Source organism: Macaca thibetana, chromosome 18 (genome assembly GCF_024542745.1).
Source record: "Macaca thibetana thibetana isolate TM-01 chromosome 18, ASM2454274v1, whole genome shotgun sequence".
Taxonomy (NCBI): Eukaryota; Metazoa; Chordata; class Mammalia; order Primates; family Cercopithecidae; genus Macaca; species Macaca thibetana.
The window spans coordinates 62,267,990-62,295,004 of NC_065595.1; the positions used below are offsets into that span (position 1 = coordinate 62,267,990).

The 27,015-nt window shown below is 36.9% G+C and overlaps 1 protein-coding gene and 1 pseudogene across 2 annotated transcripts in view; both read left to right on the plus strand.

Annotated features, from left to right (window-relative positions):
• SMCHD1 (structural maintenance of chromosomes flexible hinge domain containing 1) overlaps window positions 1-27,015 on the plus strand; it is a 150,458-nt gene that overhangs the window by 112,533 nt on the left and 10,910 nt on the right. For both annotated transcript variants that reach the window (XM_050767418.1, XM_050767419.1), the window contains 8 exons: window positions 2,217-2,343; window positions 2,508-2,627; window positions 4,036-4,121; window positions 4,751-4,873; window positions 8,193-8,383; window positions 10,571-10,680; window positions 10,939-11,009; window positions 17,209-17,380. In XM_050767418.1, coding sequence (XP_050623375.1) covers window positions 2,217-2,343; window positions 2,508-2,627; window positions 4,036-4,121; window positions 4,751-4,873; window positions 8,193-8,383; window positions 10,571-10,680; window positions 10,939-11,009; window positions 17,209-17,380 — 1,000 coding nt within the window. The remainder of the gene's footprint in view (window positions 1-2,216; window positions 2,344-2,507; window positions 2,628-4,035; window positions 4,122-4,750; window positions 4,874-8,192; window positions 8,384-10,570; window positions 10,681-10,938; window positions 11,010-17,208; window positions 17,381-27,015) is intronic.
• LOC126941602 (uncharacterized) lies at window positions 7,319-7,436 on the plus strand (annotated as a pseudogene).

Consider the following 27,015-nt stretch of genomic DNA (forward strand, 5'->3'; position numbering starts at 1 on the left):
TCTTTAAGGTAGTAAATTGAGAAATACCAATTTTGCTATATGCAGTCATGTCATCACTTAATGATGGGCATACGTTCTAAGAAATATATCATCAGGTGATTTCATTGTTGTGCAAATATCATAGAGTATACTTAAACCTAGGTGATACAGCCTACTATACACCTGGGCTATATGTCATAACCTATTTCCTTTTTTTTTTTTTTTTGAGATGGAGTGTCGCTCTGTCACCCAGGCTGGAGTGCATTGGTGCACTCTTGGCTCACTGCAGCCTCCGCCTCCTGGGTCCAAACAATCCTCCCACCTCAGCCTTCTGAGTAGCTGGGACTACAGGCACGTGCCCACCACACCCAGCTATTTTTGTATTTTCAGTAGAGACAGGGTTTCACCACGTTGGCCAGGTTGGTCTCAAACTCTGACCTCAGACGATCCACCCACCTCAGCCTCCCAAAGTGCTGGGATTGTAGGCATGAGCCACCACGCCCAGCAGCATAACCTGTTTCTCCTAGACTACAAACCTGTACAGTATGTGACTATACTGAACACTGTAGGTAATTTTAATATAATAGTATTTGTGTATCTAAACATAGAAAAGGTATAGTAAAATGCAGTATTATAATCTTTTGGGACCACCATTATACATGTGGTTCTTTGTTAATGAAATGTTGTTATGTGGTGCATGACTGTGTTAGATACATATAATTAGAGGACTGATATATTGAACAGATTTCTAAAACCTCCTAAGGAACTACTTGCAAATCAATCAAAAAAAAAAGACAAACCAGTAGAAAAATAAATGGGCAAAGAATATGAGCAGGCAATTAATGGAAAAGAAAATATAAATAACCTGTAAACATAAGAAGCATGATTTTAATACCACTCAGGGGAGATATTAGTTAAAATAATAATGACTGGTTGCTTTTTAATTCTCCTTTTTAGAAAAAAATATATGATTTATATTAAATGTTGGCCAGCATAAGGGGAATTTGGCAGTCCCATACACTGCTGGTGAGAGGATAAATTGATACAACTTCTTATGAGGGAAATTTGATACTTGCCTTTTAAAATAAACTCGTACTTATCATTATTCATCCCAGAAAACACATTTGCAGAGAAACATTTGGAGATATATTTTTGCTATATTATAGATAATTGTTTGAAAATTGTAAACGTACTAAATATTCACCACCCGATGAATGAGTAGTATAGTATAATGTACTATGCATAAATTTTAAATTGGCATCTATACATTCACATGAATTGATCAAATCGAGTGCTGAAATCAAGTTGCTAAAGTATAAAGTATATGTTACTTATTTTTAAAATGCAAACAGTATTTTTTAAATACGTGTTTGCATTTGTGTAAGTCTGTTGAAAACCACATTCAGAAACTGGCAATTGGTTTAATGGTGGGCTTGTATTCTATATTCTTTGGGAAAAAGTCTGTGAGCTATAATTTATAATTTTATTTCATGGATTGACCTACAGTGTCATATTGATTTAGATTTTTTAAAAATACTGCTTCTTTGTAAATTGTATTGTTATAGTCTAAACAAAAACAGCTGCTGTCATTGTTTCCCATAGAATTGTGTGGAAAAAAATCATTTCAGATAAAAATATATTTGTGTCATTTACTAGTTATATGTTATGGTCTTAAAGTGTATCAAAAGGTTTTTTGTCCATTAATGAGAAAAACACAATTTAAAAAATCTTTAGAGCTTTTCAAAATCTCTTGTTCTGTCACCTGGGACTTTGATGGGTCTATTTCCATGGTAACAGCTGTAACTTAAACTCAGCATTGGGCTTTGTGATTGTTTTTATAACTTTCACACTATCAGCTGTTTCATGCTGCTTTCAATTTAGAGGTTAGAATCAAGAAGATTTTACAGGTCAAAACTATAAGCAGCCATCAATATTTCTAATGTGAAGGAAATAACTTTTTCTTGAAATTTTTTATTATACATAATTTTCACATAAGCTGTTTATTGATACGATCATTTGGCTTTCAAACCAATACCAGAAGGTAAAATGTTTTATGTCTTGGGTAGTGGTGAGTGGTGATGATGGTTTAATGGAATCTTAAGGATCAGCCTATGCCTTTGGCCTTTAAAATTAACCACTTAACTTGAAAACAGAGCATAATGAGTTATGTAACATTTTTATGTTGAAAGATTTCTTTTTAAATCTTGTTTTCCCCTTTTGTTTGTTTATATGTACAGAGTCTGGTGCTGGCAGAAAGTAGTCCTGGAAGGGATAGTACTGAATATTTTATTGTATTTGAGCCCCGGCTACCACTTTTATCAAGAACCTTAGAACCATATATCCTACCATTCATGTTTTACAATGGTAAGTTTCTAGGAAATAAATGGTTAAACTCCATTGTTAGTGATACTTTAGATAACCTTGTTTTGCTTTCCATTAACATGGTGTTTATTAGCTATTTAATCACATCATGACATATTTTAGAAAAGTCAGTTTTTACATTAAATTATCTCAATTTTTTTTCTTAGATGTTAAGAAGCAGCAACAAATGGCAGCACTTACAAAAGAAAAGGACCAATTATCTCAGTCTATTATTATGTATAAAAGTTTATTTGAAGCCAGCCAACAGCTTCTTAATGAAATGAAATGTAAGTCATTTTGTATTCAAGACAAAAATTATGCTTTGGGGAATGATGAGGCAGGAGGTGAAATCATGATACACAAACATGCTTCCACTTTCCTAAACCACAAGTAAAATGCAGAATGTTGCAGAAAGGTGGTAATGATGGTTGATACTGTCATTGAGAATTCTTAAGATGAAGTATTTCTTATTTTAAATAAATTTGTATCCTGCTTACTTATAAAAAATTGACACATTCTGTTAGGAATGTGGACCTGTGGAAAATTTAAGGCTGTCTACATAATAATAATGTTTATATTTAGCTCTGGCTTCTGGCAAAAGATACTGGATAATATCACCAAGGGAGTGATGTGTAATGTAATTTTTCATTTGACTAATGAGCTGTATGTATTTTACTTCAAACATCTGCAGTTTGTCATACTATGGAGGTATCTGGGGCAGCACACACTGATACTGAAATATGTAAATTATTCTTGAGTCACTTCACAGAACATTTGCTGCAGTTTTTTTGTTTTTGTTTTTTGAGACACAGTCTCACTCTGTCACCCAGACTGGAGTGCAGTGGTATGATCTTACTCACTGCACCCTGCGCCTCCCAGATTCAAGTGATTCTCGTGCCTCAGCCTCCCGAGTAGCTAGGATTACAGGCACCACCACGCCTGGCTGATTTTTGTATTTTTAGTAGAGACAGGATTTCACCATGTTGGCCAGGCTGGTCTCGAACTTCTTACCTCAAGTGATCTGCCCACCTTGGCCCCCCCAAAGTGCTAGGATTACAGGTGTGAGCCACCACACCCAGCCTACGTTTGCTGCAATTCTTAATAATGTTTCATATAATTGAAAGACATTTTCTGAGTTGTGCTCTATCATCTCTTCCCTTTTCATTTGTCATATTTTTTTGGTAAAGTTTTTGACTTTGTGTTAGTTATTTTGATCAAGTTAACCAAGAAATATTTACTGCTTGCCTCAAAGTACTCACTTTCATGTATGCCTGTACAAGATCAAGGATATTTAGAATATAATAGGAGCTAAATCTAGTAATGAGATAATATGTCATTTGTGTAGCACTAAAAATTGTTTTTATAAAGTCTTTCTTTGTTCGAGAACAACCTTGTGCAATTATGTATAAATTATGTATACTCGTGAATTAAGTCACTTATCCAAGATTACTAGGAGTTTGCAGTATATCATATCTCCCTTTAGTTGCATTAATTTTGTTTTCTCATTTTTGTGTATCAGAATTGAGACTTAAGATGTATAGTTTAATTTTGAATTTCTAAAATGGTCACCTATCAGTTTTCATTTTAGCAACAGACATTAAAAGGAAAAAACGAAAGGAATTTAAAAATATTTTCCAAAAACTATGATTTGGGGGCTATCAGAAATTGATGCAAGTTTTTTGTTTTTAATTTTAGGTCAAGTTGAAGAAGCAAGATTAAAAGAGGCCCAATTGCGAAATGAACTAAAAATACATAATATTGACATTCCTACAACACAACAGGTACAATTTCCAAGTATACGTGAAAGATTTTTTATTAAAGTCCATTCTACAATATGCAGTTTTTATTAGGAATTTTATGAGTATTGTTTTAGGGTACAAGGACGTGTGCATTATAGTCTAGTCACTAGACATTAACTAACAAAATGATAGAGTGCTCTATTCAGAGAAATTGCAATTTGTATTTTTAATGTAATGACACCAATAAATGCAGTTAATAATACATCAGTTCAAGTACTGCTTTGAAAAGGGTGCATAACCAATACACGTGGTGGTAAACAAAGTAAGAGAAAATAAAAAGCAATCTAGATTTTTAAAATTTATATTCTTTTATATGTGTAACTCGGATTCAAAGAGAAGTCCTATTATAGGTAGTGTGTATCTTCGCTAAGATTTTTTAAAATTCAGTGAAGTGGGAACTTTATATTACTATAATCATGGTTTTTAAAATTGTGTTTTCTTTGTGTGTGTGTGTTTCCTGATAGTTTGTTTTTTTTTTTTTTAAATAATGCCTACTTACCAACTTTATATTCTTGAGTTATCTAAATTGTTAATTTTTCTCCACTGTCATTATGGGCTGCCTGGTTCAAGAGTAATTGGTCTTGTAGTTAATTTTTCTTTATAAATTATAGGTGCCACACATTGAAGCGCTTCTGAAAAGAAAGCTATCAGAACAGGAAGAACTGAAGAAAAAACCTAGAAGATCATGTACTCTTCCAAACTATACTAAAGGCAGTGGGGATGTTTTGGGAAAGGTTTGTGTTTATTAAGCCTTTGGAGAGGCAGTACATTTTATTATCTTGTTTGTTTAAATTGGGTCTTCTAAAAGTGACAAAAAAGTGTCAGGTTCTTTGTAATTTACTTCTTTCCAATAAAGTACCTGCTCTCATTATTGCAGTAGGGATTTGGTAGAGTTTAAAACTGAAATCGGTAATATTACTATTGAGGGCTGTGGCAGAAGTTGTTAAGATGTATTAGTTCAAGGCTTATTGTTTACTTAGAGATGCTTTCATGTCATGCAGCTCTTTTTTTGGAGGGGGAGACAGTCTATCACCCAGGCTGGAGTGCAATGGTAAGACTATGGCTCAGTGCTCCCTCCATCTCCTGGGCTCAAGCGATCCTCCTGCTTCAGCCCCCCAAGTAGCTGTGACTACAGGCGTGTGCCACCGTGCCCAGCTAAAACCGAGGTCAAGTAACTTGCTCATAGTTGCACAGCTAGCAAGTGGCAGAGCCAGGGGTGAAACCCCAGGTAGTCTGACTCTGGAGTCTTTGGTTATTGCCTATGCATGTATATTCTACTTTTATAACCACCGTATGAACTATTATTTGTAGTATTTCTCATTTATACATGAAGAAATTGAAATTCAGGGAAGCTCAAATAACTTGTTAAAATATAGTTAAAGGCAGAGCTTAGATGTGACTCAAGGTCTCTCTGACTCTAAAATCTGTGGTAGTTTATTTTATATGCCTTCACAAATACACTGCCTACTGAAAATAGGGGGTAATGTGTAGCAATGTTTATGACCAAAACCATGTACATTATTACTCAAACCTCAGATTTGCAAATTGAAAAATTGAATTTAAATTTAAATTAAATATAAATTTATACATTACAAAACAAGTTGCTAATATACAATGTTTTAAAATGTTATTCTTTAGAACCAATTTTTAGAAAAAAGCAGTTCTTTGATCCTAAGCATATAAATATATGGTTTCCACATTTTAATAGTCCATCCAATACAAAATTCTTGCACAATATGTAAAATTTTTATCAACATATAAATTTTAGCAAGAGAAATGTATTTTAAAGTCTCCTTTTTAAATATTTCCCATTGCATGTCTTGAAAATCTGGGGGAAATCTTTGCAATTTCATTTTACATAGTTTCTCTTTTGTCCCCTCAGAAGTACAAACCCTACCCTAACCAATAGGAGAAAACTTTGCAATCCTTCCATGTCATCCTTAGTCTTTTCCCTTGCTTCCTTAAAAAATACTCTTCCTGGCATTTATTATAAAACTAGAATAGTCCAGGCACAGTGGCTCGCACCTGTAATCCCAACATTTTGGGAGGCCAAGACGGGCGCATTATCTGAGATCAGGAGTTTGAGACCAGCCTGGCCAACCTGGTGAAACCCCGTATCTAATAAATACAAAAAATAGCCAGGTGTGGTGGCATGTGCCTGTAATCACAGCTACTCAGTAGACTGAGGCAGAAGAATTGTTTGAATCTGGGAGGCAGAGGTTGCAGTGAGCCGAGATCACGCCACTGCACTCCAGCCTGGGCGACAGAGCGAGACTCTGTCTCAAAAAAATTAAAAAACCCTGGAATAAATAATCGTAGAAATATAGTAGGAACAAGGGGAGGCTTTTTTCCCCCAAACTTCAAAATGTATTTAACATCATGAATACCTCAAGTAACTTAGATATTTTACACATTTCTTCCTCAATTCCTAATATCTTGAAATCCCATCTCTAAATGAGGAAGATATAGTAGCAGTTTTTTTTTTGTTGTTCAGTTAAACATATTATGATTATAATTAACATGCCCTTCTAAATAGGTTTTATGATAGTATCATGGTATTTCTTTTACAAAACACATCTAAATGTCACAAGTAAGCCATTTCTTCTTCTTACATTTCATTTGCCTCTACTAATTCTTTCTCCATTGGCTAGAACATTGTTTTCATTTACATGTACTAGTTTTTTTGCATGTTCATACTAACTTCTAGAGAATTAGAATATAAGGATAGATGTTAGAATGTGTTTTGTTTATTGGCTTTTTTTTGAGACACGATCTCACTCCTGTCGCCCAGGCTGGAGTTCAGTGATGCATCTCGGCTCACTGCAGCCTGGACTTCCTGAGCTCAGGTCATCCTCCCACCTCAGCACCCCAGTAGCTGGGACTACAGTTTCATGCCACCATGCCCCCCTAATTTTTTGTATTTTTAGTGGAGATGGGGTTTCGTGATGTTGCTCAGGCTGGTCTCAAACTCCTGGGCTCAAGCAATCAGCCTGCCTCAACTCCCAAAGTGTTAGTAATACAGGCGTGGGTCACCATGTCCAGCCTGATGTTTCTAAAAGTGGCACACAATGTTCTTATTGCTAGGGCGGATTTGTGCTACCCGATCAAGTAAGATTAAAGGGTAGACACCACCATCCTAGCACAATGAATTAGGCTTTGATACTGACCACAATAGTCCAATCTTGGTGGACTTGACTTTGAACAAGAATGCTTGTTGATGATTGGGTTTTCACGCACATGTGTGAAATATGCCACCGTTGAACCTTGTTACACTGTTGGCACATTACCTGTCTGATCTGAGGGAAAGAAAAAGAATACTTGTGTCTGAAGCAAGGATTTGTAATTTTTTATTTATTCTAAGCTCCAAAGCATTGTTCCTAGAAACAGAAACAAAAGAAACAATTCTTTTTTGTTTTGGAGACAGGTTCTTGCTCTGTCAGACTGTAGTGCAGTGGCACGATCTCGGCTCACTGCAGCCTCTACCTCCTGGGCAAGTTATCCTCCTTCCTCAGCCTCCTGAGTAGCAGAAGAAACAATTCCTATTTGTGATGTTCAGATTTGTTTTCTGAAAGGAATACTATAATATTGGAGTAAAGAATTTACTTAGAAGGGAAGGGCATATTAACTGTATGTTTAATTGAACTGCATTATTGTATGTGTATATTATTTAAGTGTACTTTATGATTATTTTACCAAGAAGACAGATCCCATTTATAGAGTGTTAAAATGTGAAAAAAGTATATATTACTAGCAAATAAAATTTCTAATTATTTCATCCCTGAGCAGTCTGAAAAGGAAAAATTCCTAATATTTTTATTTGCTCATTTGCAACTTTACTGGAGTTTAATCTTTAGAAAAAAAATTTTTTAATTTAATAGCAGAATAGAATGTTTAATATATTCAAGTTAAGTTTTTAACAACTTGACAATTTATTTTTAATTCATGTGTTTCAGAAAAGTTTTTGTTACCTAGGCTTGGGCTTTTAAAGTAATATCAAATTTTTATAAATGGATTTTATATTTTTTTACTTGATTTTATGAAAATGGGTTGTAGATTGCACATCTAGCACAAATTGAAGATGATAGAGCTGCGATGGTTATTTCTTGGCATCTGGCAAGTGACATGGACTGTGTAGTCACCCTAACCACTGATGCTGCACGTCGTATCTATGATGAAACCCAAGGTCGTCAGCAGGTGTTGCCCCTTGATTCTATTTATAAGAAGACTCTTCCAGATTGGAAAAGGTTAGAAAAAAGTGAAAGTAATGTTTTTTTCTGAAATATATTTTCTGTTTTTTATCAAAGCCTTGAATTTAAAAATGATTTATCTAAAAGATATCTAAAACAGAGAATTGACTTGAATTATCTACATTATTTTTGTCTTCATCACAAATGGGCATTTTTCATTACATATGCTGGCTATGTTTTATTTGCCAATTAAATGTTATTTATATATGTAATGTATACACACAAAGACATACATTACATGTATATGTAATGTATATACACAAGACATAAAAAATACAAAGACATAAAATTTTTTAAAAATTTTTTAATTTTTATTTTTTGAGATGCAGTCTTGCTCTGTCAGCCAGGCTGGGCGTGATCACAACTCAGTGCAGCCTCAACCTCCCTGGATTCAAACTACCCTCGCACCTCAGCTTCCCAAGTAGCTGGGACTACAGGTGCATGCCAGCATGCCCAGCTAAATTTTTTTTTTTTTTTTTTTTTTTTGCTATATTGCCCAGGCTGGTCTCAAACTTTTGGGCTCAAGCAGTCCTCCCACCTCAGTTTCCCATACTGCTAGGATTACAGGTGTGAATCACTGCATCCAGGCCCTTTTTTATATTTTATGTGTACTCTGATTAGGCCTACTTTTAAAAATGCACCTAAAGACAGGAAGGAAATACTAACAAAAAAATAAATAAAAATGTATAACAGAATATTGGTCAGTATTTTCTCAGATTACTAAACAAAGCTTTTCACGGCCTGTAATTGCATAGGAATGGGGACTTGAAGGAGAATGGGATCTCATTAAGAGCCTACTATGTCAGTAAACTTGTTATTTCATCTTATAAATCTAAAAATAGATTGAGGAAACAAAACAGCTGTATGTTGAACTCAGATCTATCGGATTCTAAAATCTGCTACCCTGCAGCTAGTCAGTACTCAAAGGAACAGCATGGGAAATCCTGACAGGTCATTGTTACTGTGTTGATAAAGGTAATGCTTTTTTTTTTTTTTTTTTTGAGACAGAGTCTCGCTCTGTCGCCCAGGCCGGAGTGGAGTGGCGCGATCTCGGCTCACTGCAATCTCCACCTCCCGGGTTCACACCACTCTCCTGCCTCAGCCTGCCAAGTAGCTGGGACTACAAGCGTCTACCACCACGCTCGGCTAATTTTTTTTGTATTTTTTTAGTGGAGATGGGGTTTCACCGTGTTAGCCAGGATGATCTTGATCTCCTGACCTCGTGATCCGCCCGCCTCGGCCTCCCAAGGTGCTGGGATTACAGGCGTGAGCCACTGCGCCCAACCCACTTAAGAGAATGGGTTTAACTCTTGCCCAGACTGGAGTGCAGTGTCTACTCACAGGCACAGTCATAGCTCATTGCAGCCTCAAACTTGTGGGCTCAAGTGATCCTCCTGCCTCAGCCTACCAAGTAACTGGGACGACTAGAGGCATGTACCCCTCACACCCTAATGCTTTTTGTGAGAAGAATTTTTTTCTCCAGGAGGGCTTATTTATCTCTTTAATCCCTGGAGACTAAGTTAAGGATCCTTGATTTAGGAAATTATGGATTTGACATTTAAGACTAACGTTTGTTCTAGAAACGAGTTATCCTCTCTGTTTCTGGTATTCTCTCTCTTACTGGGATTGAGTTAACTAGAGCTCCTCCACACCTATGTTGAAGGGAAAGTCTCCGACACCCCAATCAACTACCATCTCTGAAATTCCATTGTTATCATCTACTGGCTTCAATTCCTCTTCCTATTGTGTCGGAAGGACAAGGAGACAGGGGACATAGAGCTGCCTTCCTCATATGTTTCTCAGTCTTGGGTCTTGCCCCTTCCCCTAGTCATTCTGTGACCACTCTTCACGTGAACAGTTACGTCATTCATACTCTCGTTTGGAACCAGCTTTAGAGGCTACTTTTTTTCTTTCCTTGTCAAATGAAACTATTATTATATTGTTAATACAAACTAATAGAAGGTAGTAGTACAGATAAAACCAAGTAGATTTTTTATATGGTCAGTATTGTTTCCATTTCTAAGGGCATAATAGCTGATCATTTAGAAGTATCACTTGTGGTGGATTGGGAGTTCATTGTATGATCAAAATGATGTGTAATATATTCATGTTTTCCATATTGTCTTTTTTAAAATTAAAAAAGTCATGTACTTTAATATCTTTTTAAAATTTCTTTTTATTTAGACCTCTACCTCATTTCCGAAATGGAAAATTGTATTTTAAACCCATTGGAGATCCAGTCTTTGCTCGAGACTTGTTAACATTTCCAGATAATGTAGAACATTGTGAAACAGGTAAAAGACATTATGGTGGCTTTACTTTTGTACAGATGTTAAATTTGTGATACAAATCTATAAATTATTGATAATGAAAATTTATATTCTTATTTTGCTTATCAGTCATAGTTTTACCAATATTTTTTAGAGGACAGTCAAATAAAATTAGAACTAATACTAGCATTCTTTCAAAGAAAGACTTGCAATGTGCATTATATTTTAATATGACCAAGGAAAATATCATAATTTTCAAAATTCATTTATTGACTTTTTTAGTATTTGGTATGCTGTTAGGAGACACCATTATTTTGGATAATCTGGATGCAGCCAATCATTATAGAAAAGAGGTATGTATTTGATTTCTTTTTAAATTTGTAGACTTCAGTTTTAATGTGTATCATGTCCATTTGATGATACATATATAAATGACTAGCCTTTTCAAGACCAATTTAAATTCTGCAAATTGATAAGCAACATAAAAGTAGGCAAAATGTAGGAATGAATGGACCAGGATGCAAATTTAAATAGATGTGTTTTGGGGCTATGAAATTGTCTAAGACTCAAAACAGTGTCTGTTAGCATTGGAAAAAAGTACTGTCAGGTAATTTTGGTGTAAAATGTAATTTGCTGTAGCTCTTTGTATTAGTTTTCTAGGGCAGCCATTAACTGATGTAAATGATAGAAATATTATTGTCCCACAACAGACTGGGTGGCTTAAATAATAGAAATTTATTGTATCACAATTCTCGACATTGGAGATCCAAATTCACAGTTTCAGTGGGGTTGGTTTCTTCTAAAGACTATGAATAAAGGATCTGTTCCAGGCCTCTCCCTGCCTTGTAGATGAGGACTGTCTTCCCCCGTCTCTTCACATCTGTGTGTGACTGTATTCAAATTTCTCCGTTGTTGTAAGGATACCAGTCATATTGGATTAGGGCCCACCACAATGACCTCAAATTAACTTGATTATCTCAGTAAAGACCCTATCTCCAAATAATGTCACATTCTGAGGGACTGGGGGTTAGGACTTTAGCATGGATTTGTTGGGGGCTGGTCCCAAACAAAGGTAATGAGTTATCTCAGTTGATTGTTCACAATCAGCTATAGATCTAACTCTTTGTTTTATTCTTTCCTCCCCTTCTCACTAGTCTTCTTGACTGGTCTTGTAAAAAATAAATATATAAAAGATTATGGGGGAGCACAGTTTAGCCCATAGCACCTTTGGAGGGGAATTTGGTAAAATAAACATTTCAGTTATTTACTGCGGCTATATATATAACACTCTAAATTGTAAGTTTAAACAACAACATACCAGTCCTCTTTGTAGGTTTCTCCAAGTGATGTTGGCTAGTTGAACTGGAGTGGTGGCAGCTCTAAAATGCCTGCCTTACGTAGCTGGCAACTAGTATCTGTTGTCATCTGGCATATCAGCTGGTATTGGCCAGGGGTTCTTTTGGGGATGTCTGCTAGGGTTATTGTTCTCACCCATGAGGGTGAGATAGAGTAGGGTAATGCCATTTAGAGTTTTAGAAGCCCTTTTGTCTAGCTAAGAGGATCCAGGAGGGCAGAAGTTTAAATCTTTCAGAGGTCTTAACAAAGGAACGTCCTTGACTTGATTTTGACCCTAAGGACACATGTTACAGGCAGTACCCTGGATTTGATCTAAGCCAGTATCTGTAAATAGTGTATTCTAGAATCATGGGGACCATAGGGATCATCTAGGATGATTTAGGACCAGTGAGAATAGATGAGAGACCTTAGGCTGAGAACAAATAATGGAGAGCTGGACATGTGATGCATACTTGTAGTTCCAGCTCCTTAGGAAGCTAAGGGAGGTTTGCTTGAACCCAAGAGTTCTAGGCTATAGGCTGTCGTGTGCTCTGATCATGCCTGTGAATAGCGACTGCACTCCAGCCTAGGCAATATAATGAGATTCTGTCTAAAAAAATAAAAATTGTTAAAGAGGTGGGGGATTTGGCCCAAGTCACACTTTACTAATTTATAGCAGAGCTAGAACTAAACTGGTGTAATTTTTCTTTGGGCCTAGTTAAGAAGCAGTAATAGGGTGCCGGGTACAGTGGCTCATTCCTGTAATCCCAGCACTTTGAGAGGCCAAGGCAGGCGGATCACTTGAGGTCAGGAGTTATGAGACCAGCCTGGCCAACATGGTGAAACCACGTCTCTATTAAAAATACAAAAATTAGCTGGGCGTGGTGGCAGGTGCTTGTAATCCCAGGTACTTAGGAGGCTGAGGCAGGAGAATCACTTGATCCTGGGAGGTGGAGGTTGCAGTGAACTGAGATCATGCCACCGCACTCCAGTTCAGGCGACAGAGCAAGACTCTTTTTTTTTTTTTTTTTTTTTTTTTAAAAAGGCAATAATAAATTAATCGTAGTTTAGGAAAACTAAATTACTGGGATTATTGAGCATTATGTAGCTAATTAGAAAATGGTATTTGGCATCTTCATGAACGTTTCCTTGTAAACCTAATAATAAGTATAATATACTGTACCAGAAACTGGCTGTGGGTGGGAGAGCTACAATATTCTGGTGGTGATTAGCATTTTCATATATCCCAAATTATGAAATAGAAACATACCCATTAAATGTTATGATAACATGGAATCAGTTTGGAGATGGCGAGAAGCTTGCTAGTAAGGATAGAACTAACTAATAGGATGATAAGTTATCAACTGGAAGACTCCTGTTCAGTGAGATATTTGGATACTTACTATGTATGAGACAGTGGTGTGCTGTTATGTGTTGAACTATTTCTCTGAGGAGGCATGTGGAAGTCCCTGATTTGTAGCTTTTGCCAATTTCTATGGTGTAAGTACTTGTATCATGGATGATTTCCAGCAGTCTATATGAAGTCCTTCATGCCTATACGAATGTGGTATTCAGGAGACCTGGCTTTCGTGACGCAGTACAAGCTGGTTCCAGCATATCACTAGGCACAGTGCACAGAGGGTCATACAATGATGAATTAGACAAACCAGATAGCCATTGGAAACTCCAGCTGAGATTAGCTAAAATGCTATTTCAGATATGTATCTTAATGAACTTGGCAAGAAAGTAAGGATTCTAAGTGGAAGTGGGAACCTGGAGAGATAAACAGAACACTAATGCCAGATTTCTGCAGTGAGAACGTTTGCCAAACTAATTGAACTTAAGCATTGACTTTTTACTCCCTCGAGGGGCTTTTGAGGGTAGGAGACAAAACCCAGGGCTCTAAACAACATGGGAAATCTGATAACTGGGGACACCCCCTCTGTGAGGAGAAACCTTAGTGTAAGAGTAAACATATAAACCTGCCACCTTCATCTCAACTCCAGCTGCTTCAGGGAACTACCAGAAAATTCTCTCTTGAACTTTGGGACTAAGCGGAAAAGTAAAAAAGTTAAACATTTTTCTAGAGAATTCATCAACATAACAATTGACTCTAGTATCTCTTTGCAACTTGTATTCATACTACTTAGATGTTCTGAAAACCTTCAAGGTAAACATTTGGTTTCATGTGCTGGACTAGTAGTATCCTTAGATATCTGATTGAAGCAAACACAAATGTTTTCTGGAGGAATTTCACCATTGTTTTTGAATGGAAATAATTTCCACATTGAAAATGAGAGCAAATATTTTCAAAGTGTTAATATTTGATTAATATAGTTCAAAAAATGAAAGTGTTGAAAAATGAGAAAACAAGTTAAATTGAAAAATATCTATATTAATAGTTGATTAAAATAGTTCAAAAAATGAAAGTGTTGAAAATGAGAAAAGAATAAGTCAACTTAGAAAAATCAAATAGAGCTTCTAAAAATGAAAAGATTATAACAAATTAAATACTAACTGAGCAGGTTTAACATCTTAAGAATTTGTGAATTAAAAAGAGGGTCAGAAAAAAATATTCAGACTGCAGCCCAGAGAGAAAGAGAAAATGGAATGTAAGACAAAGAAGTTGAAGAGACATGGAGGGTAGAATGAGAGAGCATCTAACCAAAATTTAATCAGAGTGTCGAGAGAAGAGAGTTTATAAAAGGATTGTAGGCAATATTTGAAGAACTAATGACTGAAAATATCTTAAAACTGATGAAAGATACCAATACTAGTTTTGCAAAAATGTTATAGCACATATGTGACAAAAAAGGAATAGTATTTGTTCTTCATAATTGATAATAGCACATAATTGATTTCCTTGCTTCCAGATTTCTAAATGAAGTCATATGTAACTTTGCCAATCAAATATTATTTTAAAACTCTTCTGAGAAAAAGCTCTTATGACATTCCTTGGTAACATTGTTGGATTTCAGAGTTGTAATATTGTTGTTCATTCCAGAATTTGCAGAATTTGCAAGTGCTGTCATGACTTTTTTTGTCCTAATAGTGTACTTAATGAGGTAGAATCATGAGGTTGAAGGAGAATTGAGAAACTGTCTGTGAAAGTAGTATTTCCAGAATCATCATAAAAGGAGAGCCAAACTGTCTGTCCTTCTACCATAACGCTTCCCTCATATTGTCTATTAACAAGAGAATAGAAAATCTATACATTTTAGTGTATTTATTTAAGATCATATTAGGCTGAGCATGATGACTCCTGCCTGTAATCTCAGCACTTTGAGAAGCCAAGGCAGTAATATCACTCGAAGCCAAGAGTTCGAGACCAGCCTGGGCAACATAGTGAGACGCTAACTCTACAAAGTTTAAAAAAAAAAAAAAGTAACCAGGCATGGTGGCTTACACCTGTAGTCCCAGCTATTCAGGAGGCTCAGTTGGGTTAATTGTTTGAACCCAGAAGTTGGAGTCTGTAGTGAGCCCTGGTCATGCCACTGCACTCCAGCCTGGGCAACAGAACGAGACCACAACTCAAAAACAAAACAAAACAAAACAAAAACAAAGATATTAAATCCTTAGAAACATTGATTGCCTGAATCTTGATAAGTGGTAACATGTGAAGCCAGTCTGTATTTTTGTTGTCGTTGTTCACCACTAGAAAACATATAAACCCAAACCAAAACTAAGAAATTAAGTTGTGGTTATTTCTTATAAAAACAAATGATTTTTGAATTTGTAAATACTGGCTTTACCAAAGAATTCACCACAGGATGTCTTCAAATAATCATCTTATTACATTTAGTTTATCTTGTATATATATAATTCAGAGGCTATTTAGCCCCAATATTAGATTGGACAACATTTTTATACTTGTTAAAAATTACAATGTTCTTCATTCATTAATGTATGTATGCTATTTCATTGTATGGATGTGCCGTAATTTACTTGTATAACTTGTTGAGACATGTAAGTTTACTACTTTTCATTATTAAAACAATATTTCAGTGTACATCGTTCACATTTTTTATTTTTTCCTGATAAGATTCTTAGAAGTAGAATTGCTGAATCATACAGAATGTTAAACTTTTTAACACTTGTCCTGTTTCCTTTAAGAAGGGCTGTCCCAGGGCATATGAGTACAAGAAGGCCCTTTTTCCATAGCCCCCCATCAAAGGGGTGTGTGTGTGTGTATTTTAACATATTGAGTAGTAAAAATATCTTATTTGAATTCCACGTCTCTGGTTACCCATGAAGTTTAACTTTTATTTTTTAATATTTTCTGAACCTTTTTTGCAAGAACATTCTTCTAGATCATGACATACTAAATCCAGTGTTTTTCTTTTATTCTGACTTCTCTGAAGAATTTTTTTTTTTTTTTTCTGAGACAGAGTCTGGCTCTGTTGCCCAGACTGGAGTGCAGTAGTGCGATCTTGGCTCTCTGCAACCTCTGCCTCCTGGATTCAAGCGATTCTCCTGCCTCAGCCTCCTGAGTAGCTAGGATTACAGGCGCATGCCACCATGCCCAGCTAATTTTTGTATTTTTAGTAGAGATGGGGGTTTCAATATGCCGATCAGGCTGGTCTCGAATCCCTGACCTCGTGGTCTGCCTGCCTTGGCCTCCCAAAGTGCTGGGATAGGCGTGAGCCACCACACCTGATATAAGAATTTAATTCTTAACCCTTATCTTTTCCTATCCATGACTTCAGTTTTTTCTTCATGATTTCACTTCCCCTGACTCTCAAATGATCACCTCTTTATCTTCCCATACCTAAAACCATAGTATTGTCTTTAGAAGAGTCAGTCTAGTGCTTTCCAGTCTGTATTTTCTTCAATGTAATATTCTCCTTTTGCTATCCTTTGGTCATCTAAAAAACTTAAATCTAACAGAGGAAACTGGGTTGGTGATGCTACCTTGATACTTAACTGCCACGGGTTCCAAAGCACGGAAGTCTCTGGACTGTCCTCTTCCTTCCACTTACCGATCCATCATTTACTTTTTTCACTTGCGTTGTCACTGTTCTAGTTTAGGCTGACATTTGAAAAGTTGTCTAATTCATCTCTCTGCCTCTGGATTTTTCCCTCCAGTTTATCTTACACATCGCTAGTTACTAATTTTTTGAAAATACTACCGTGATCCTGTCATTTCTAATCTCAGAAATTTTTTTGGAGCAGTTGAAATAAGTTGCTCACTACTTACTATTCACTTACTTACAATAGGTTGTTAAAATTACACACTGTCCTACACTGCTGACCAGAGATGGAGATCGAATTCGAAGTAATGGAAAGTTTGGGGGCCTTCAGAATAAAGCTCCTCCAATGGATAAACTTCGGGGAATGGTATTTGGAGCTCCAGTACCAAAACAGTGTCTGATCTTAGGGGAACAAATAGGTAAGTTCAATAAGTACTTAAATAGCAATTTCTAATTTAATTTTACTTTTTTTTTTAAGAGCTTATGTTTTGAGAATCTAACGTGAAAACAAATGTAAATAAGTAACAAATGTAAGTAAGATGTTTTTGTCTACTACTTTCAGCTTTTTTATATCAGGTAGTTTAGAGTTATGTAAATAGTAGCTTTATCCTTTGTATTTTCATTCTTATATGTAGCGCATGCCTCTGTTACCAGCTACTCGGGAGGCTAACACAAGAGTGTTGCTTGAGCCCAGGAGTTTGAGGTCAACCTGGGCAACATAGCAAGACTCCATCTCTTAAAAAAAAGAAATTTCTCTGCTTATTGAATAAGTCAGTATTTTATTACATAATCATAATACTTATTTTTATCTTGAAATTTGTAACTATCTAGAAAAATTAAGGCTTATTAGAAAGTGTATGACATGTGATCTCCTACCTATTTTTCCCTTCTACAGGCTGTGTCCCTTTGCATCTAATTAGCCAATATAATTATCTCTGCACATCTGTGCTCTGAAGTGGATATACTTACCAGGAAGTCTCCTTACCATCCATTACCTTAGAGCCTATTTGCTCTTAATTTATATAATTAATTCTCATACACTCAACTGTCTACTTTCCCAACACAGAGCAGTTTGTTGTTAACTTTCTTTTAGTTGCAAAATACATATAACATAAAATTTACCATCTTAACCGTTTTTAAGAGTACAGTTCAGCTGGGCTCGGTGGCTCACGCCTGTAGTCCCAGCACTTTGGGAGGCTGAGGCTGGCAGATGACGAGGTCAGGAGATCAAGACCATCCTGGCTAACACAGTGAAACCCTGCCTCTACTAAAAATACAAAAAAAATTAGCTGGGCATGGTGGCATGTGCCTGTATTCCCAGCTGAGGTAGGAGAATCGTTTGAACCCAGGAGGCGGAGGTTGCAGTGCACTGAGATTGCACCACTGCACTTCAGCCTCGGCAACAGAGACTCTATCTCAAAAAAAAAAAAAGTGCATTCACATTGTTGTTCATTCTATCTCCAGAACTGTTTTCAGTATGCATAGTTGAAACTTTGTATAAATTCTCCATTATCCATTCCCTGACAATTATACTACTTGGGAGTGAGTGACATGATACTGCTTTCTGTCTCTCTGAATATGACTCTTCTAGATACTTCATATAAGTGGAATCATACAGTATTTGTCCTTTTGTGACTGGCTAGTTTCACTTAGCATAATGTCCTCAAGGTCTGTCCATGTTGTATGTAATAAGTATTAGAATGTCCTTCCTTTGTACAAAGGCTGAATAATATATATTTCATTGTATGTATTTGCAACGTTTTGTTTACTTTTATTTACTTTTTTCTTATTTTTATTTTTCTTGACATAGAGTCTCACTCTGTCACCTAAGCTGGAGTGCAGTGGCACAATCTCAGCTTACTGCAACCACGGCCTCCCGGGATCAAGCAGTGCTTGTGCCTCAGCCACCCAGTTGCTGGGATTACAGACATGTGGCACCACACCTGGCTAATTTTTGTCTCTTTAGTAGAGATGGGGTTTGAACTCCTGGCCTCAAGTGATCCACCTTCCTTGGCCTCCCAAAGTGCTGGGATTACAGGCATGAGCCACTGTGCCTGGCCACTTTGTTTACTTTTATTAAAGTAAAATACACAGAAAAATGTGCATATTTCGTGAACATTCAGCTTGATGGATCTTCACAACATGAACACTGCACTTGTATTAAAAAATAGAACATCAGACTGGGCGTGGTGGCTCACACCTGGAATCCCAGCACTTTGGGAGGCCAAGGCAGGCAGATCACCTGAGGTCAGGAGTTCAAGACTAGCCTGGCCAACATGGTAAAACCCCATGTTTACTAAAAATACAAAAATTAGCTGGCCATGGTGGCAGGTGCCTGTTGTCCCAGCTACTCACGAAGCTGAGGCAGGAGCGTCACTCGAGCCTGGGAGGCAGAGATTGTGCCATTGCACTCCAGTCTGGGTGACAAGAGCAAAACTCTGTATTAAAAAAAAAAAAAGATAAAAAAGAAACACCAGTACTGCAGAAGATTTCTTTTTGGCTCCTCCACTTCCTACCCACCACTCCATACTCAAAGGATAACACCTTTCTTGACTTACAAAGTAGCATAGATTAATTTTGCCCATTTTAGTACTTTATATACTTGGTATTTTGCAGTGCATACTTTTTTATATGTCTGGTTTTGTTCATTCAACACTATGCATGCAGTTCATTTTCATTGCAGGAGAATATTTCATTGTGTGAATGAAATGTACAATTTATTCTACTGTTGAGGAATTTGAGCAGTGTCTTAAGTCTGTTTTGTGTTGCTATAAAGGAATACCTGAAGCTGGGTGATTTATAAAGAAAGAGATACTTAATTTGGCATTCAGTTCTTCTGGCTGAAAAGTTCAAGATTGGGCATCTGCATCTGGTGAGGGTGTCAGACTGCTTCCAATCACAGTAGATGAAGAGGAGCTGGCATGTGCAAAGATAACATCTTAAGAAAAAGATAACATCTTAAGAAAGGAAGCAAAAGGGGAGGGGAGGGAAGGTGCCAGGCTCTTAACAACCAGCTTTTAGGAACAGAGCAAGAATTCACTCATTCCCTAGGGATGGCACTAATCTATTCATGAGGGATCTGCCTTCATGACCCCAACATTAGGCCTCACTTCCCAACACCACCATACCAGGGGTCAAATTTTAACATGAGCTTTGGTGGAGACACACAAAAAACCATAGCAGGTAATTTCCATTTGGGGCTATCAGTTCGGCCTCAGTTTTTAAATTAGTAGTTGAGAAAGGTGGTAGTAAGAGGAGTCATACTTCTGTTTACGACATCAGTGAACACATACAGTCTGTACAATGAGTGAATATCTAAAGAAACTGGTAAGAAATCAGAGAAAACATTTTAATCAAGGTCAGTGAATTAATGTAAAAGGCCTCGACTCTATACCTAAGCATTTTATGGCAGTAGTTCCCAAAACCAGAAAGAACTACCTATGGAACTTAAAAAATACACAGATGTCATATTTAATATTTGCTTATCTTTCTTGACAAATATATTCAAAGATACACTCCCACATATAGACTAATGATTCATTGATAAGAACTCAAAGGAGACCATTTAAGGTTACTAATGTATATAAAGTACTAATGTATATAAAGTAAGCAATAGCAGCCATGCGTGACTACTTTAAGCCAAACAGGAATCTATTAGAAGGAAACTGGAAGAAATCATAGATTTACAGGAGATGGGAACAGCTAAGACGAAGTCAAAGATGACTCTGGGACAGTCAGCATCCTTGAGCTCCAGATACCTTCACCCTGGAGTTTTAATATAACTTAACTCCCACCACTACTAGGAGAGAGAAATGCCCACCGCCTTCCAGGTCAGCCAGACTTAGTAAGGATCAAATAAAGCAAACAGTTTTGGAGACACTTCCCTGGGTATCATGGAATCATTCTCAGAGCAAAAGCAATTTTGAGGAAGGCCATCACCATAAAAATTGTCCACTACTAGCACAGTTATAAGCAAACTATTTGTCTTCTAAATAATTTGCCTATACATTGTCTTGCATGATTAGTATAAGAGCAAATCAGAGCATAAGAAGAAAAAAAATTACTGGATATTTACATATTATAAAATATTATTATATTGCAGACACCCTGTTAAGGTTGTCACATGAATGATCTTGTTTACTGCTGTTATCTTCATCTTATAGATGAAGAAGTTGAGGTTCAAAAAGGATAGATAACTTTCTCATGTTTAGAATACTGTGTGTATTTGTTAGCACACTGAAGAAAGTAGAAAGAAAAATACTTTTAATTCTGGGTTATATAATTGAGATAATTTTCTCCATTATCCCTTTCTATATATTTTTCCAGACTTGCCTCAGTGAGCATTGTGTCACTTTTATAATCAGAAAGTTTTACTTATTGTTTTTAATATTCATGTTTTTTATTTTATTGTATTTTATTTTTTGAGACAGAGTCTCACTCTGTTGCCCAAGCTGGAGTGCAGTGGCTTGATCTAATTGCTACCTCCACCTCCCAGATTCAAGTGATTCTTGTGCTTCAGCCTCCCGAGTAGCTGGGATTACAGGTGCACACCTCCACACCCAGCTAATTTTTATATTTTTGTAGAGATGGGGTTTCACTATGTTTGCCGGGCTGGTCTCGAACTCCTGACCTCAAGTGATCGGCCCACCTCAACCTCCCAAAGTGCTAGGATTACAATGTGAGCCACCTCCCCCGGCCGAATTCATATTCTTCTAATGTATAATTGATTTTCTAGGAAACATGCCTAAACAAACAATCCTAAATACAGACAAGGTATTGTTTTATTCAGATGAGTATCACAGCTTTGTTTTTCATTTGTTTTTTGAGAAAGGGTCTCACTTTGTTGCCCAGGCTGGAGTGCAGTGGCATACTCATAGCTCACCATAGCCTTCCATCTTACCGGGATCAGGTGATCCTCCCACCTTAGCCTTTTGAATAGCTGGGACTACAGGCTTGTGCCACCACATTGGCTAATTTTTTTGTATTATTATTATTTTTTTGTAGACATAGGGTTTTGCCATGTTGCCCAGCTGGTCTCAAACTCCTGGGCCCAGGCAGTCTGCCTGCCTTGGCCTCCCAGAGTGCTAGGAATTACAGATGTAAGCCACTCTGCCTGGCTACAGCCTTGTTTTTCAAGTAAAACATAGAAATGTTAAATTCTTTAATTGAATTTGTAACCTGGAGTATGTCTATGTCAAGGTTAAGTGGAAGGTGAATAAAAATACAAATATCACACATGTTAAAAATTAAACCTGTAAACCTGTGGAATGAAAAGAAAAAAGTGAGAGAGTAGACCTTCTGGTTTTTTCCCCACCATTTCTTGTTTCCTATACAAACTTAGGATGTTTCAACTTACGTTTTTCAACTTCACAACGGTGTGAAACCAGTACACATTCAGTGTGCTTCTCCACTTACAATGGGCTGTGTCTGGATAAACTCTTAATAAGTTGAGAATATCATAAGTTGAAAGTGCACTCTCAACTTTTACAATATTTTCAAGTTATGATGGGTTTATTGGGACATAACTTCATCGTAAGTTGAGGAGCATCTGTATTATTTCAAGTTTTCTGTAGAGAGCTTGGAAATAGAACTACTTTTAAAATGCAAAGGAAATAACTAAGCACACTGTAGAAGCCAGAATGTAGACAGAAGAGAGGAAGAGTTGTTAATAATAACTCAAAAGAAGAAATGCATCTTATAATCAATAAGTAATTGCATAAGTCCCCCCTCCCCTGCAGTTTTGCTTTCTATAAATTCAGTTACCCGAAGTGAATGACAGTCCAAAATAGGTGAGTGCAGTACAATAAGATACTTTTAAGAGAGAGGGAAACACCACGTTCATATAACTTTATTATCTATATTTTTATTCTGTTTTATTGTTAATCTCTGCTGTGCCTAATTTATAAATTAAAATTTATCATAGGCTGGTATGTATAGGACAGAACACACTACAGGCCAGACACGGTGTCTCACGCCTGTAATCCCAGCACTCTGGGAGGCTGAGGTGGGTGGATCACCTGAGGTCAGGAATTCAAGACCAGCCTGGACAAAATGGTGAAACCCCCTCTGTACTAAAAACACAAAAAATTAGCTGGGCGTAGTGGCACATACCTGTAATCCCAATTACTTGGGAGGCTGAGACAAGAGAATTGCTTGGAACCCAGGAGTCAGAGGTTATAGTAAGCCAAGATCACACCACTGCACTCCTGCCTGGGCGACAGAGTGAGATTCCATCTCAAAAAACAAAATACCACAGTATAGGTAGAAGAAAATAATTCAAATGTCCCTAGCACGAAGAAAAAATATTAAGATGAGGGATATCCCAATTATCCTTAGTTTATCTTGACACATTATATAAAGTATCGGAATATCACATGTGCCCTGAAAATGTGTACATCTATCATATATGAGTTTTAAAAATGAAAAACAAAGTCATGAGAATTGGAAAGGAAAAAAATGCTAACTATTTGTAGATTGTCTAACAGTATACCTATAAAATCCAAGGTAATCAAAGATAAAAATTAAAAGAATTTATTAAGGGAGAAAGTTATAAAATTAGCATACAAAATAATAGCATTCATATAGTATTACAGTAAGCAGTTAGAAGATACAATGGGAAAGGAAAAAAGTCATATACAAGAACAACAAAAATAAGTTTTAAAAGGTGTTTCTGCAGCCAAACATGTTTGATCCTTAAATACAGAGAAAAATAAACATGAATGAATACCTAAGAACATAGACTTCTGCTTCTCACCAAGATGGAATAACTTACATGAAACAAACCAAAGAAAAAAACCACTGAGGCCAGGCACAGTGGCTCACGCCTGTAATCCCAGCACTTTGGGAGGCCAAGATGGGTGGATCGCTTGAGACCAGCCTGGGCAATATAGTGACACCTCATCTTTACAGAAAATAAAATAATTAGCTGGGCCTGGTAGCTCGCTCTTTTAGTCCCATTTCTTTGGGAGGCTGAGCTTGCTGTGAGCTGTGATTGTGCTACTGCATTCCAACCTGGATGGCAGAGTGAGGCTCTGTCTCAAAAAAACAAAGCACTGAGCAAACTATATGAAAGAACAGTTTTCAAGACTTTGGATGTCAAGCAATGAAGAATGGTGGTTCCTGAGAAATATAAATCAATTGAAGTAGCCTTATGGTTGCTTCAGCTTACTGCCTGGAGAGATTTTCCAGACTGTGTAAAACAGAAAGGGGGAACCCAGGAAGAAGCTCAGTAGTCTCAAAGTTGAGAAGAACAGGCTGGGAGTCCAGGAAGGTCAAGGCAACTATAGTTCACAGACAGGTTACTGGGAAGGCAAGAGCTGCCTTTGAGAGAGCGAGCGAGCTCTGGAAATGCAGTAGGTCTCCCTTCAGTATCCAGCTGAGTACTAATTAGTGCATGTATGTGAGAAGACCACCCAAGGCTGGAAAGAAACACCCTGAAGATGAAACAGTAGTCAGAACTCTTAGTTTAATTTTATAATAGTAAACTATTTCCAAAATATTTATTGAATTGTAAAATCTGAAACTGTACTTACTGAGAGCTACTATATTCCCAAATATTTCCCGTTATTTACTCCTTTAAACTTTACCAATAAAGTACAAAAAGGGCTCATAGAGTTAAAAATATTTCTTTACAAATAAAATTTGCTTAAAAAAAAAACCGCAACTTTCATGGGCTGCCTAGGGCTGTCAGAGACAGACTGTATGTGAGACAGTGGTCCCATAAGATTATAATGGAGTTGATTACCTTTTCTATGTTTAGATACACAAATGCTTACCATTGTGTTACAGTTACCTACAGTATTTAGTACTGTCACATGCTGTACAGGTTTGTAGTCTCGGAGCAATGGGCCATACCATATACCCTAGGAGCATTGTAGACTCTCTATACCATGTAGGTTTGTGTAAGTACACTCTGTTGTGTTCACTCAATGACGAAATAACCTAATGAAATATTGCTCAGAGCACATCCCCATCATTAAGCAACACATGACTACACAGACAGAGTTCAGTAGTATCCATTGGGAGTTTCGGACATCCACTGGGAGTGTTGGAACATGTCCCATGAGGAAAAGGAGGGACTGCTGTAATACATAGTTTGTAATCATGACATCATCAAAAGTATTAACATTTTTATTATATTCATATACTTTAAAATATTATATGTCTGACCAGGTTAGACATTACTTACACTTTATTGTTTTCATACTTGATTTATTATAATACTAAGCTGTCAATATTACAGTCAATTATTATGGTTTTTTAAATAAAGCCATTCTTAATATTTTTATGAATAGTGACGAAGATTAGTTACGCACTCTGGCTTTCAGGGAAAGGGTGTTTTGTTTTGTTATGGGAATAGAGCAGTATGATCTCTCATGGACCTGTCACCTAGCTTTGATTATTAAAACATAGCCAGTCTTGTTTCATTTACACCCACCCTGTCACAGCTTGCCTCTATCCTCCTCTTCCTGGGTGGGTTATTTGAAGCAAGTCAAAGCAGAGGTTCTGGTGTATTTTTTCTTGTAGTTTTTCCCAGGCATAAGTGCTTATCAGTTTTTTTGCCAATAAGTTTCTTAGAATTATATGGAGCACAAAGTTTGAAGAGCACTAAATAGTATTTAGGAAAGTCTATGCATCTAACTGCATAAATCCTTCAGTGGTGAGAAAGTTGCTTCAGCCTTCTATTAACTCATGTTTGGGCAGTCCTTAACACACTTACCTGATAACAGCCTTTCAGATATACTTTCAATCCTTTTGTGTTGTTTCTAGTAGCTTTACATAGTCATTCTCCTGGACACGTTGAAATGGCCTATCTTAATATTGTGACTCATTTACATACAAAAATAAGTATTATTTTATGTATGTAGAAAACATTGCTTGAGGTCAGGCCTGGTGGTTCATGCCTGTAATCCCAGCAGTTTGGGAGGCTGGGGCGGGTGGATCACGAGGTCAGGAGATCGAGACCATCCTGGCTAACACAGTGAAACCCTGTCTCTACTGAAAATACAAAAAAATTAGCCACGCGTGGTGGCGGGTGCCTGTAGTCCCAGATACCCGGGAGGCTGAGGCAGGAGAAGGGCGTGAACCTGGGAGGTGGAGCTTGCATTGAGCCAAGATCATGCCACTGCACTCCAGCCTGGGTGAGAGAGCGAGACTCCGTCTCAAAAAAAAAAAAAAAAAAAAAAAGAAAAGAAAAGAAAACATTGTTTTAATGTGGAATTAGAAGTGCTGTCAGACCAGAATAAAGTTCTCAATAAATCATAAAGCATAAGGAACATAAGGGTCTTATCATCACTCAATTTCACATATAGAATTTGTATTTAAATATGAATATATTCACAAGCACACACAGATGTGTACGTGTAATTTGGCCACTCATTCTAAGTGTGGATTTCTAGAATATTGGGTAGGTTTCTTTTGAAAACACTACTCTTGACCCTTAAAGTATAGAATATCTTATGTTACACCTAATGTACTCTGTACTCTTAAATAATTTCTTCCACAGTTTTATTTATAAACCACTTATGTATGTTTGTTAAGTGTTTGAATGTTTTTATGTCCATTCCCATGGATGTTGATCATCTTGATGTGTGACTAGAGTCTTACCCAGATGCTAAATGTTTCAAGTTTTGCAAACCAAGTGGCAAAATCAAGGATGATGTTATGAAGATATTTATATAACTATTTAAAATCTAACCATTTTAAACTGGATGGGCCAGTGGTTCACTTCTGTAATCCCAGCACTTCAGGAGCCCAAGATGGTCAGATCGCCTGAGCCCAGGATTTCAAGACCAACCTGGGCTCAAGCAGTCCACCCACCTTGGCCTCCCAAAGGTCGAACAGCATAGTGAAACCCCGTCTCTACAAAAATTAGATAGGTGTGGTGGCCAATTTGCCTGTAGTCCAAGCTATTCAGGAGGCTAAGATGGGAGAATCACCTGAGCCTGCAAAGATGAGGCTGCAGTGAGCAGTGATTGTGTCACTGTACTCCATCCTGGGTGACAGAGTGAGACCTTGTCTTAAAAAACAAACAAAAAACTGAAATAAACCATTC